General features: G+C 48.8%; 1 protein-coding gene across 1 annotated transcript in view; it reads left to right on the top strand.

Moving 5' to 3' along the window:
• wdr11 (WD repeat domain 11) overlaps nt 1–13,851 on the top strand; it is a 42,117-nt gene that overhangs the window by 23,978 nt on the left and 4,288 nt on the right. Inside the window, exons 13-24 of the mRNA XM_079362850.1 lie at nt 2,687–2,762; nt 4,389–4,497; nt 5,252–5,373; nt 5,480–5,627; nt 6,711–6,817; nt 6,892–7,006; nt 8,648–8,819; nt 8,947–9,055; nt 9,999–10,061; nt 10,497–10,562; nt 11,182–11,371; nt 13,217–13,312. Of these exons, the coding sequence (XP_079218976.1) occupies nt 2,687–2,762; nt 4,389–4,497; nt 5,252–5,373; nt 5,480–5,627; nt 6,711–6,817; nt 6,892–7,006; nt 8,648–8,819; nt 8,947–9,055; nt 9,999–10,061; nt 10,497–10,562; nt 11,182–11,371; nt 13,217–13,312 (1,373 nt within the window). The remainder of the gene's footprint in view (nt 1–2,686; nt 2,763–4,388; nt 4,498–5,251; nt 5,374–5,479; nt 5,628–6,710; nt 6,818–6,891; nt 7,007–8,647; nt 8,820–8,946; nt 9,056–9,998; nt 10,062–10,496; nt 10,563–11,181; nt 11,372–13,216; nt 13,313–13,851) is intronic.

Here is a 13,851-nt window from a genome sequence, read left to right as displayed (position 1 = left end):
AGATGTTTTCTGCCCCTCTCGCTCTGGAGCAGCCTTATTGGTCTTAACAAGACCTGATCCTCCTGAACAGGTCTGAGGAAAACCAGCTGTGTTGGCTCCACGTGTTGGACCACGTGTTTCACACATACTCCATGCTGTACAGATACATGTGTGCAGATCTGTTAAAGCCTTTTAAGGGTTGTGTACTCAGCACAGAGGAAAGCGTGGACCCGTGATCATGGTGCTCCTCCTTTGTTTTTCAAGGACGCTGTTTTTCAAGGAAGGATTTGAAAGCTCAGCGGTGTGTTGTGGGGACGACTTTGGATTTGGACGCAAAGAAAAGATTCCAGATGTTTGCTGGAATCTTCCAGGTTGATTCCAATGAAAAGTGCAAATATTGAGTCATATAGTCAAATAAAAGCAGTAACAGGACCTGGAGAGATTGGTGCACTGATTCATGATTACGTGCAAAGACGGTACAGTCGTCTGCATATTGGAGCTGTTGGAGATGTTATTTAATAACAGCTCTCGATTTCTTCACCATATCACCCTCTGACGAGAGAGACCGTTCTGATACACAAACATTTAGGAGCCGGTTTGTAGAGTTGCAGTGTCTCCACCAATCAGAGGGCTGCATTCTGCAGAGTGACGAGTCTCCCTCATGTAGGTCTACATCTCCTAAATGGCGCCCCCGTCTTCTGATGTGAAGAGTGCATGCGACTGACAGCGCCCTCTGCTGGGTCAAACTGTAAACTACTCCCGACGGTCAGATAGACTGAATATTTAAATTTGAATGATTAACTGCAGAATGAATTTGAACTTTCTCTGCAGATTGGAACAGAAAATGAAACCTGGAGTCCTGCAGCCATACAAACAGAGTGAAGCAATACTGCAGCCTCTCTCCCTCTCTGAGGTTCTCTTTTGGCTTTTCTGTGTTTGTGTTTCTCTGAGAGCTCCTCCGGGCACACACACACACACACACACACACACACACACACACACACACACACACACACACACACACACACACACACACACTCTCTCTTCCAATTTCGGTCCAAACTAAACCGTGTTAGGGTCCAACCAGGGGATGCTCATCTCTGAAATGAGATCTTTTCTGGAGTGCCTGCAGAGCATCTTATCTCCCTGTCGGAGCCCTCTGAGGACTCTATAGAGTTAAACAATGACCGCTGTCTGCTTTCAGCTCCTCCAGAGGCTGCAAATATACACAGCTCTCTCTGCCACAGAGAGAGAGAGAGAGAGAGAGAGAGAAACCTGGAGGTGAGGTGATAGGAGCGTCGTGCTAAATAAATGTGATTCTTTCAACACCATGATTGAAAAATGATTCAATATCTTTTATTTCGATGTCTCGTCTTCGCCTGATTCTCGAGTTACATCATGTTTTATGTTAGTTCATGACATCAAATCTGAACAAATCCATTCATTTACAAATAGCTGAAAGATGAGCTGTGAGAGCGGGGACGCTGGTTGTTGTCTTTGAATGAGTCGACTTCAAACTCGACTTCAAACTCAAACGTTGCTGCGTAGATTCTGTGCAGGCCGTTTGGATCTCGTCTCTGAGGCTCTCATGAGTGTGTGAGAGTTCGCTACAGTCAAAGCATTTTGGGAATTAGACCCCACACACACACACACAGACGCACACACACACACACACACACACACACACACACCCTGTCTTACTGAGCGCCAGCAGGCAAAGATCAATATCAATTTAATCTGTGTGTATTCAGTATAGAGATACAAAAGGTCTGGGACGTGTCGAGCCTGTTGGAGATGAAAAGAAGCAGCTCGCTCATCTCGCACACCGACAAACTGTTCGGTTCTGTTCGGTTCCTGCAGGCCCGACATCCATGTATCAGACGATACATCTTTCTTAGATCTTACTAGATCATGTCCACAACAACCCGCACTTTGAAGTGTCAGTTCCGTTACATAGCAACACATACGCAGGCCAAAAATAACTGGTGACAGATCATCTTCACTGTTTGTTCACTTCTGATTCATGTGGCGCTCCCTCGAGAGGAATCCTCCAGGATCCATCTACGCGGTGGCGTGCTACAAAAGCACGTTTATTTGGATCCTAACTCTACTATTACTTTTCAAACTTGAATACATAGCAGCTTCAACGTTTCATGTCCTCCCAAAAAGAAGGCTTGAAATCGTCTCTAAGACGAGAATCAGTCCGCAGAAGAGGACGACGCACGTCACGGCTGAAAAGTCAAATCAGCTCCCATCTCGTCCTCCTGGTCACCTTTCATGTCGTCAGTCTGGGAAACCTTTAGGTCAGCGTAATGTGATCTTAGAAATCGGATTCTGGCATCTGTAAGAACACTCGATCAGCTGCTGCTTGAGACGCTTCAGCCGCCGTCTCTTTAAGGCGTCTTCACGACCAGGACGCCGTGGTTGTTTTGTCTAAAGAGGCACCTTGACACTCGGCACGACGTCTCCTCCATTAAGTGGAGACGTGAGAAGGAGTGATGAAAGCAAGGTGTGAGGATAAGTCGGCTGCAGGTTGCCCCGCCCCCTCAGGTGAGACGGGTGAAAGCAGGACGACTGAAGAGTAATGAGATGAAACTCTGTCTGCTGCACCAGTGTGAGGAAAGACACTGTTCATCTCCCCGTCACTCGCTCACCTCCCCGTGTGTCTGTGTGTGTGTGTCTGTGTGTGTGTGTGTGTGTTTTTCAGGCAGGTGTTTTGCGTTCCGAGGCGAGCGAGGGAACGACGAGCCGCCCATCGAGATGATTAAAGTGTCTCATCTGAAGTGAGTTTCCTGTCAGAGCAATGAAACAAACAAAACACACACACAATCAGAGTTTGTAATGATTTAACCTGGGACACACAAACACACGCACACACACACACACTGGACAACATGCTTTCATCCGTCTCGTTCGCCCCTCTCTCTCCCTGCACAGGGCTCAGATCTCATTTCGTCTGTTTGATTGTCGGTACAAACCTTCACATGTGACGTTTCATGTCCAATCATTTCTGAAAGAGAAACCGAAGCGGCACGCTTTTATTCTGACAGCACGCTTTTATTCTGACAGCACGCTTTTATTCTGACAGCACGCTGCTGAAGCCGTCCTGCAGACTCCAAGCTGTGTGGATCTATTTAGAAAATGTTTAGGTGGAGATAGACAGAGACGGCCCACGCTCGCTAAATATAGAAGGTGTTTTACTGAAAAGTCAGTACACAGCTATGTCATCGCTTAGAATGTATTCAGAATTATTCCATGCTTTTATTTTGATAAGGCAGTGGATAGAAAAGAAAATCAGGGAGTGGGGGGGGGATGCAGGAAGGATGGCACAGGTGGGACTCAGAACCCCAATCCGACTGAGCCACCTGCGCCCCACAACACCTTTGACTTTTAGCAAAGTAGCAGCAAACTCTGTGGTCCAATCAGGTGAGCCATTATCTCCTCGTGTGTGTGTGTTACATCATCACTCATGCAATCTCTGTTTGTAATTGGTTGATGATTTTCACTGTGATCATTTCAAATCTTTAAACGACGGCTGAAGTTGGCGAGAGACGCTCACTTCACTCTGCAAATTTTTTTTTGGGTTTTTTTTGCAGCGTTGATGTGTGTTGCTCTCACCCTCCAGCTGATCTTTGATTCGTTGGATGTTTGGCCTGCGTGTCATGGAGTAGGTGTGAAAACATTGTGCAACAGCATCCTCCTCTCCGACACCGAGAGAGGAGGATGAGAGTCGTCGGCCCTGCGGATCACTTTATTGAGTCCGAGAGCGTCAGCCTGCTAGCACCCTCACACATTTAGCATTTTAGCATCGTGCAGCAATCATCAATCAATCAGACTCACTTCTGCACCGCCATGGAGCACGTGCAGCAGGAGAAAAAGCCCAACACTGAGGCCTCTGATTCAGAGAAGAGTCTCAATAATGAGTCTTTACTCTCGAAGGTTAACGAGACACACACACACACACACACACACACACACACACACACACTCAAAGAGTTGGCACAGCGCTTTATGATTCAGCATGTATCAAAAACAAACAGCTGCATGGGAGGTGTTGAGCTTTCACAGGAACCAACAATGCTGAATGTGAGAATATGCAAACACAGACACATCAAAGTGGAGAAGACGTAATTGGATGCAAAAGAAGTAAAACCTTTGAGTGCAAGAGGAGTCGTAAATTTTTTTAATTCTTTCTCCGGGAAATGAGAAACTGTTAAAAAAGATCCACCTACAAATCAGCTTTATTGTGTTTGCCGGGGTGGAAGTGGGCGTGTCGTTATAAATCAGTGCAGCATATTCATGATGAAACTTTGATTTTAGGTCATATAAACTTAGAGACAAACTAAAACAACTGTGTGTGTGTGTGTGTGTGTGTGTGTGTGTGTGTGTGTGTGTGTGTGTGTCCGCAGGCAGTACCTGGTGGTCGTGTTCAGGGACAAACCTCTGGAGCTGTGGGACATCAGGACGGGGACGCTGCTCCGAGAGATGGCCAAAAGCTTCCCCACTGTCACCGCTCTGGTAAACTACTGATGAAAGAAACAAAAGCTGGCTGCTCGCACGTACACACCGAACACGCCTGGTGAACATGTTAACAAGCACTCGTGCACGACTTGTGTAAATCTGTGCAACATGTCGGTGTGGTGTCAGACGTCGGTGAGATCACAGGGGTCGTTGCAGCCGCTGGTTACGAGTCTGAGCGACTGTAGAGAATGAATTTATAATAGATCCACCCCCCATCGAGTGTGCGGTGCGTGCGTGCGTGCGTGCGTGCGTGCGTGCGTGCGTGCGTGCGTGCGTGCGTGCGTGCGTGAGTGTGCCGTTTTTAAAGATGAGTGTGAAGATTTTTCTCTCAGCTCAGCAGAGAGCGGAGTCTGCATCTGGCGGAGAAGCTCTCATAAAAGCAGAGTCATGTTGGACCGACTTTAGAGAGGCTTCAGTGCGAATAAAAACCACAGTAACTTTAATGACACACGGCCCCCCACCCCCGGCTCGGATTACAGTCTCATTTACATATCAAACACAAGCTGGACGGAACCGAGCTGCAGGTAGACCGGAGGAGGGAGGGTCGACGACTCATCCAGCAAATCACCTGCAGCCTGTCTGTCTGCTGACTCAGCAAAACGCTTCGATGTCTGACTGCCTCCCCGTGTGTGTGTGTGTGTGTGTGTGTGTGTGTGTGTGTGTCTGTCTGTCTGTGTGTGTGTGTGTGTGTGTGTGTGTGTGTGTGTGTGTCTGTCTGTCTGTGTGTGTGTGTGTGTGTGTGTGAGAACAGGAGTGGTCCCCGTCTCACAACCTGAAGAGTCTGAAGAAGAAGCAGATGGCGGCGAGGGAGGCGATGGCTCGGCAGACGGTGTCAGACGCCGAGCAGAGCAGCGTGGAGTCGTCCGTCATCAGGTCTGAGTTTTACATTTGAACGTGTTTCTTTATTAACGGAGCTTTTGACCTGCTGAACAGATGATCCGGGTATTTGACATTTCTCCTCCGTGTTTCTCCGCCTCAGCCTCCTCCAGGACGCAGAGAGCAAATCAGAGACAAGTCAGGCCATCTCGGCCCGCGAGCACTTTGTCTTCACGGACACGGACGGCCAGGTGTACCACATCACCGTGGAGGGCAACACGGTCAAAGACGGCGCCCGCATCCCTCCTGATGTGAGTCCACAGACTGTGTCCTCCTGAAACACGCCGAGGTCATCTCTGACACATCTTACGCCTCCTCCCCATCCTCCTCTCCCTCCCCCTCCTCCCCCTCCTCCTCTTCCTCACCCTCCTCCTCTTCCTCACCCTGCTCCTCCTCTTCCTCCTCCCCCTCCTCCTCCTCTTCCTCCCCCTCCTCCCCCTGCTCCTCCTCCCCCTCCTCCTCCTCTTCCTCACCCTCCTCCCCCTGCTCCTCCTCCCCCTCCTCCTCCTCTTCCTCACCCTCCTCCTCTTCCTCCTCCTCTTCCTCCTCTTCCTCCCCGTCCTCCTCCCCCTCCTCCCCCTCCTCCCCCTCTTCCTCCTCTTCCTCCCCCCCCCCCCCCTCCTCCCGTCCCCACACACTTCAGCCACATGAGTAATGTAAAAAAACACGCTGTCACAAGCACGCCAAGTCAACAGCGACGTCCACTCCAGGTCTCTGCAGGGTCCGTTTCGTTCACATACAGTCCAGTTTGCAGCGTTAGCAGCAGCACTAGCTTGGTCACGTCTGCCTTCGCTCTGATCTCATGTAAACAAAACAGGGCCGCGTCACATGGCGACATTGAATGCAGGACAAACCGTCCACACAGACGCACCTTAAACAGAGTTTGTGAACATCTTCCCCCAGGAAGGAGTTTTACTGAAGGAGAGTTTTCAGCGACCTAAACAAAGTTTCAATACACACACACACACACACACACACACACACACACACACACACACACACACACACACACACACTTGTGGATTTTAAAGCCTTATCTTTGCCACGGTGGCTGCAGCAGATTTTATTGCTGAAAGATTTGCATCCTTTAAAGGTCTGATGGTCCTCTAAGGAGGAGATATTTTATCTTATCCTGAAAAGTTTTGTCCCATAATCCTTTGCGTAAACATGGTCTGTTTTTTGTGTTTGGATTCACACAGATGAGTTAAATGTCAGAGAAAGTTTTTTATAGATTGAGAGAACTCATCGTCTGTGTGTTGTGTGTGTGTGTTCCTCTGTGTGTGTGTGTGTGTGTGTGTGTGTGTGTGTGTGTGTGTGTTCCTCTGGCTCTACAGGGCAGCATGGGCAGCATCGCCTGCATCGCCTGGAAAGGCGACACGCTGGTTCTCGGGGATGTTGATGGAAACCTGAACTTCTGGGACCTGAAAGCTCGTCTGTCCAGGTATCAGCTTCACTCTACCACACTTAACGACAGAAAGCTACGACTTCTACAAACCCTGCTGCTGCTGCTTTCAGGGGAATCCCCACACATCGCGGCTGGGTGAAAAAGATCCGTTTCGCCCCGGGGAAAGGAAACCAGAAGCTGCTGGTGATGTACACGGACGGAGCCGAGGTTTGGGACACCAAAGAGGTGAGGTCACACGACTGGGACATCATCACCCGTTTGTGTTTATAGACAGATATCTGATAGAAACCTTCAAATACTTAAAGGAATACTTCACCCATTTTCATTAAGTTTTGCATCATTAGACACCTGGTTGTGTTTTTAAACGGTCGTGCTTCCCGTCCTCGGGAAAGCTCCGTATTTCCTTCCTGAAAAGGAGTCTCCGATGACGTTGTCCTTTGAGGCTGCTTTCATGAGAGGAGGTCAAACTACATCACTGTAGTTCGTGGACATGAATAATTTGCATCGACGCGTCGTCCCGACTCCAGTCCAGTGGTGGCAGTAACGCAGCAGAAAGCTCGTCACTAAAGACACTAAAGTTTAAAAAGGAGGGACGTGTCCACTCCGGTGCGTGACGCCTCCGTGCTCCCTCGTCCGTCAACACGCTGCCGTCAGCTGTGATCTCTGTCCGCAGCACGGTGAGCGCAGTCGGCTGGAGGGCCCCGCGCTAACGAAACGGAGTGTTTTATTCTGAAAATAAACCGGATGTTTTAATCTTGTATCCGCTCTGACTTCCTGTCCTGCTTGATTTTTTTTTACTTGATTCAAACCTTCGCTCGTGTAAAACAATGAATTCCCAGCATGCATCACTTGATTACACAGCTGCAGAAGAACTGTGTTTCTCTGTAATCACTGTTTACCTCGCGCGTCCTCTCTGCAGCTAACACAATCTCTGCTGTATTAGAGCATCATTACAGTGAGTGTGCACGCAGACATTAATGAAAGCAAGCAGAGCAGGATGGATGATCTGTGAGCTGCTCCTTCTTTAACTTTGTTTACTGCGGTCATTATTATCTGCTCTGCTCTCTCTCTCTCTGCGCCGTCTGCGTGTCATCCTGCGGCTGCTTCCAGCTTCGGTTCATCACCAGATCTCATGTCACACACTGGACGTTTATCTGCATCCACGGCACAATATCTGTGTGCCTCCCCCTGCAGCAGTGAGGAGTGTGACTGCAGGAAGATGCTCTGGCGTATAAAGCAGTGTGTGTGTGTGTGTGTGTGTGTGGGGGGGGGGGGTCCCATCGGAGCTGTAATGTCAGCATGGAGGGATGTGTTTTCTTATAGGGAGCTGAGATAAGACTCAGCCACCAACAGTAAACAGAAGGAGCAGAGCTGCAGGGAGGAGAGAGAGAGAGAGAGCGAGCAGCGGGATGTTTGGTGGTCTGCTGACAGCTGGGCTGCTCCTTTACTGCCCCATAAAATCCAGAGGGAGGCGGATTGTGGAGAAAGCTCCTGAGCAGGCTGTCTGTGTGCTGCTGCTCGATAAGTTCTGACAGTAGTCCAGTTCACACCGCCATTTTCAAGGCGTGATATTTACACCCCACTCTCTGTACCGTCTGAGGAGGAAGTAACAGAGGAGAGACAGTGCTGTGTGTGTGTGTGTGTGTGTGTGTGTGCTTGTCTGACTGTGTGTGTATGTGGAGCTCCCGCTGCTGCAGACAACTTCATGCAGAGCTATAACAGATATTAAACCTTTTTTTTTTTTCTTTTCTTTTTTTTTAATAGCTTTGCACGTAGCATAAACTCAGCAGCAGCTGTAACTGGGAAAACAAAGACAATACTGAAGCGGAGTCGTTAACACTTCCTCCTTCCTCCCGCCTCTCTCAGGTCCAGATGGTCAGCAGCATGCGGATCGGTCGCAACGTGAACTATCGCATCCTCGACATCGACTGGTGCACGTCAGACAAGGTGGTGTTAGCCTCGGACGACGGCTGCATCCGAGTCCTGGAGATGGCCATGAAGTCCGCCAGCTACCGCATGGACGAGCAAGACCTAACAGGTGAGGTGGAAACAAGGTTGGTGTGAGACATGTCGGGTTTATGTTGTGCCTTCAGGAGTTAGCGTGAGCGTCATGCTGACGGTTTCTCCTGGAGACGTGCTGATGAGACTCTCCTCTGCTCGTTCAGACCCGGTGTGGTGTCCGTACCTGCTGGTTCCTCGAGCCGCTCTCACTCTGAAGGCGTTCCTGCTGCTGCAGCCGTGGTCAGGTACATTCACCATGGACATCACTCAGGTGTAAGTATCCTCTCTGACTGAATTCAGTGTGTCATTAATCATGTGTTCTTCAACCCTAACCCCACACACACACACGTTTGTTTTTTTAAAGTTAAACTGGTCCTCATCTGGCCTCAGATTTTTTAGGATACACTCACGCTAGGCCCAGTATGTAATCTAAAGCCCCCCCCCCTCGTTTTGGACGCCCCTGGGTTTGCCAGATATGAGAGCAGTTATCAGGTGAACAGGTGTTGCAGCGATGGAAGCGGGCAGTGGAACTGCTTCAGATAGAAGTGATTGTACCCGAGCTAAAAAGCCTCTGCATGTTTCTAATAAGCTCCAGCAGCAGAAAGCTGCTCAAACTAGGATCAATGTTGGAGATGCTTTTGAAACATGGAGAGAGGTTAGAACGCAGAAGGCTTTACAGACCCATGCAGAGCTGGCTAAACACTGAAGCTACAGTGTCCACCACATGCAGAGCTGGCTAAACACTGAAGCTACAGTGTCCACCACATGCTGACCTGTGTGAGAGGAGGGGGGGGAGACAGCTCCATGTAATGATTAGAGTTTAGACTGCAGTACCCATTTTAACCACTAGGGGTGAGAGTTACATACTGCTCCTTTAACACTCCTCTCAAGAGCTCAGTTTTTTTCCTTCATTGGTTTTTATTATTTTATTTTCAGACATCTGTGTTTAATGACCGCCTAATGTGACTGTGCCACATTAAACACACACACACACACACACACACACACACACACAGCTGTCTTCTCAGGAGTCGGTCGGCTTTAATAACACTGCTCACTAGGAGCCACCTGACCTCAGCATTAACACAGAATAGACTCATTTATTACAGCGCGACACCTCGGAGCGCTGAGCCTCTGCGTGTAATATTGATCTTCATTTGATGTGGGGTCAGGTTTTATCTGAGAGGGACGTCACGGTGTGATTCGTCTGTTTCAGAGACTACACTGAGAAAGGCGAGATTAAAGGGCTGATCCAGGAGCAGCTGAACTCTCTGTCAAAGTAAGTGACGACTCTCTGACGGGATCATTTCACATCACGTTAGGATGTTAAAACACCTTCATCAGCAGCAGAGCGCGGTGTTTGTTTGGCGTCTCGGCCCCGACCTCATCGCTCCTCCCTCACAGTTGTATTTTACCTGCTGAAGTCTGAGGAGATGATCTCTTAAACCCCTGTCGAGGTGCGAGAGATCTCTTAAATAATGTGCTGACAGGAAGGAGGTGACGTCAGGTGATCGAGGATGATGATGACGCGTGTCAGGTGTGAAAACAGAGCAGCTGCAGCACGCGTCGCCTCATGTCTTCTTCATTATTTGAGCTAACGGTTGAGTCTGGGGTCGGCTGCGAGCGCGTCCTCTTAAGTGTCACTATGGATCTGTTGGAGTCTCTGATTGGCTCTCTCTGTGTCCTGATTGTCTGTCTCTGATTGGCTCCTCAGCGACATGAAGAGCGTGTTGCAGGACCCCGAGCTGAGCCTCCTGCAGCGCTGCCTGCTCGTCTCACGGTGAGAAATAATCTTTATCATATTCATGATTATTCAAACAGTTAATTTTGCTTCCACTCTGTTTTTACATCTTGTTATTGTTCTTCACACTGGTGTTTGCAACATGTCCGGCCGGCTCGATCGCTCAACCTCCATCTGTCTGCATCATAACGCCGTTAAAGCGTTGTCATTCAAACCAGACGTCCATGACAGGGTTGAAATGAACACACTTGATTTACTGATTCTGATAATTTCAGACTTTTGAGATGTTGTAAATATCGACACTGTGATTTATTTCACAGTCCTGCCGTGCAGACGTGTATGAAGCTTGATTTTAATATCTAAAGAGATTTTACAGTATTAGACGTGAAAGTTTCCTCCCATATATACATGTGTCAAAACAATTCAATCTCCTTCATTTGTATAAAAAAAGCTTCAAACATATTCCATATTTTCAGTCCTCTTTTGAAGCACAGTCTGGAGCAGAGAGAGCAGATGATTGAAAACAAGAACCCAATCATTTTCTGTTTTTGTTCCCCTGGTGAACACATTTTACTCTGACTTTTAATAATCTTGTATCAGAGTCTGATCACTCATTGACACTCGTCGTCCTCCTCTGCGTTGTCATGGCGATCCTCAGGCTGTTCGGGGACGAGTCAGACCTTCTCTTCTGGACGGTGGCGTCTCACTACCTGCAGTCGTTCGCGCAGGCTCGTCAGCTGAGCGCGTCCTCCGCCGAGGATCAGACCCAGCCCGAAGGGAAGCAGCCGCCTCCTCAGACGCACCTGGACATCTGCCACGACGTCCTGTGTGAGAGCTCCTACTTCCAGGTCAGTGACACCACAGAAGAAGAGAGGGAGCCAGACCTTCTTCAAAGTGCTTCCACCACGTGCATGGATCGAAACAACAATCCGCCTCTTTGTCTGTGCCTCTCCAATCGCTGTGTCCCGCTGCTGACACACCTGCAGCACAGCTCAGGCACCTTAAAGGGATACTTCACCCATTTGCATGAAGCTGTGTATCATTAGAAACATGGTAGTAGTGTTGAATGGTCATGAATCCAGCCCTCATTTTGCCCTGAGACGAGAAAAATGTGTTTTTCTTTGCTTGAACGTTTTCTTCATGTGATGCAAAAAGCGTCATATTGCATTTGGGTGCAATTGGGTGAAGTATCCCTTTAAAGTGGTCAGAGAGTCATTGATACACACCCAGCTAACAGACGGGACGCTCTCACACACATTCAGGTTAGTCAGTGCATCACGTAAGGAGAGCAGCGTCACGTCCTCATGCAGAATCAGCATCAATCCACCGTCCACCGTGGTGCAGCTGGAGGAGCAGAGATGTGACTCTGTAAAGTCGTGTTTTGTGCAAACATGAGTTTATATCAGAAAGGCGTGCAGCAGGGAGGACGGGACCTTCTCCTAACCATTAACCAGAGACAGAAAGGATGTGAAGTAGCTTTTAGACGCAGCAGAATGTAAATGAACCGCCTGATTATTCCAGGTTTAATGGAAAAGTTTGATCATCTTTTCACTTTGAGTGTTTTTTTTTTTAGGCTTTGTCGTGTTTTTTTTTTTGTGGAAGCTGTGCTGCCTGTTAATGAGCGTCCACGCAGCGATCACAGACTTTCAAAGAGCAGCCGTCTGCAGCTACTTTTATCTCCTGTTGTTTTTAAACAGCTGCACATTCACCGACAGGAGCAGCAGCCCGCCTGTAATTACTGACATCCAGAGCAGCGCTCACCGTGTTTCTCCGCCCGCGGCTGTGACTCAACGAAAGACTCGACTAAACATACGAGAGAGAAAGTGAAGCGTGTGGGTTAAATATAGACACATGTTGGTCACCACATGTTTTAAAATGATTAAACCTCTGTTAGGCTGATGATTGAAAGTGTCAAAGAAGGACGGGAGAAGGTCTTTTAGTTCATTAAAAAACAAGAAACAAATCACAGTTTTAAGATTTTCAAGTGGCACCTAAGGGTGGCCAATCACATTTCTCAATCCCTGGTCACCCCTCTGGACACGCCCCTGCGTATTATCAAAACAGATATTCATATATCACATCTCTAACACACACACATACGGCCAACTTCTGCTGCTGTTTTCCTTTTTCGTGTCATTTTTCTTCCTCGTTACAATCTGATAAGTTTCATGCCATCGTTTGCTCAGTGACTATAAAATCTGATGTCCCATCAGGGAAGGAGTGATGAAAAAATAATGAGGAGGAAAAGGGGCGCAATAACGAGGGCGGTGTGGGAGGCTGTGGAGCCCGAAACACGGAGGAAATCTGCTGAATATTTTAAAGACTTTGTAATTACTCGCTCTGTTTCTGGATGTCTTTAACTCTCCTCTGTATCATCACTTCTTTAATGTCCTGTGTGTGCTCACTCTCTCTCTCTCCCTCTCTCTCTCCCTCTCCCTCCCTCCCTCTCTCTCTCCCTCTCTCTCTCTCTCTCTCTCTCTCTCTCCCTCTCTCTCTCCCTCTCCCTCCCTCCCTCTCTCTCTCCCTCTCTCTCTCTCTCTCTCTCTCTCTCCCTCTCCCTCTCCCTCCCTCTCTCTCCCTCTTCTCTCTCTCTCTCTCTCTCTCTCTCCCTCTCTCCCTCTCTCTCTCTCTCTCACACCCTCTCTCTCTCTCTCTCTCTCTCTCTCTCTCTCTCTCTCTCTCTCTGCTCACAGAAGTTCCAGCTGGATCGGGTTCATCTGCAGGAAGTGAAGCGCTCCAGTTATGAACACACCAAGAAGTGCGCTGACCAGCTCCTCCTGCTGGGTCAGGTGAGTATTACACAACCTCTCGTTCTGTCGTCGAGATCGTTCTCCTCCCCTGCTGAGAGCTGTTAGACCTTCGTCTTCTTTCACGCACACTTACACCCTCGCACTCCTCGGCTCGTGGGCTCATAATGCCCGATCTATCATACGGGTGATTGTGGAGCCTAATGAAGCAGGATGGAGGATAAGTGCTGCTCGTGTCTGAGTCTGGGGGGGATTGGAATCACCTCTCTCTCTCCTCTCAATGTCACCGCTCTGCTTCTAATCAGAGCTGCAATCAGCCGTCTGTATGTGTGAGGAACAGTCGACCAATGAGAAGCCAGACTGAGGCCGCTCTGAGCTGACCCCAATGTGAGCGCTGACCTTCATCTCTCTTGTTTTGTCTTGTTCAGCTCTCACAGTCTTTAAAGTCCTCTGGTGACTCGGAGCCATTTGTCCCGGATTTTACCGGAATAGGCTGTTTCACTGTCACTTCCCCCGCCAACTCCTCACTCCCCCATTGGCCGACACTCACATTGCACCTGCATCAACCAGGCCTGTGAGCA

Source organism: Symphodus melops (assembly GCF_947650265.1).
Source record: "Symphodus melops genome assembly, chromosome: 15".
Taxonomy (NCBI): Eukaryota; Metazoa; Chordata; class Actinopteri; order Labriformes; family Labridae; genus Symphodus; species Symphodus melops.
The sequence above is the reverse complement of the archived record's forward strand: the minus strand, read 5'-3'. Positions and strand labels throughout refer to the sequence as shown.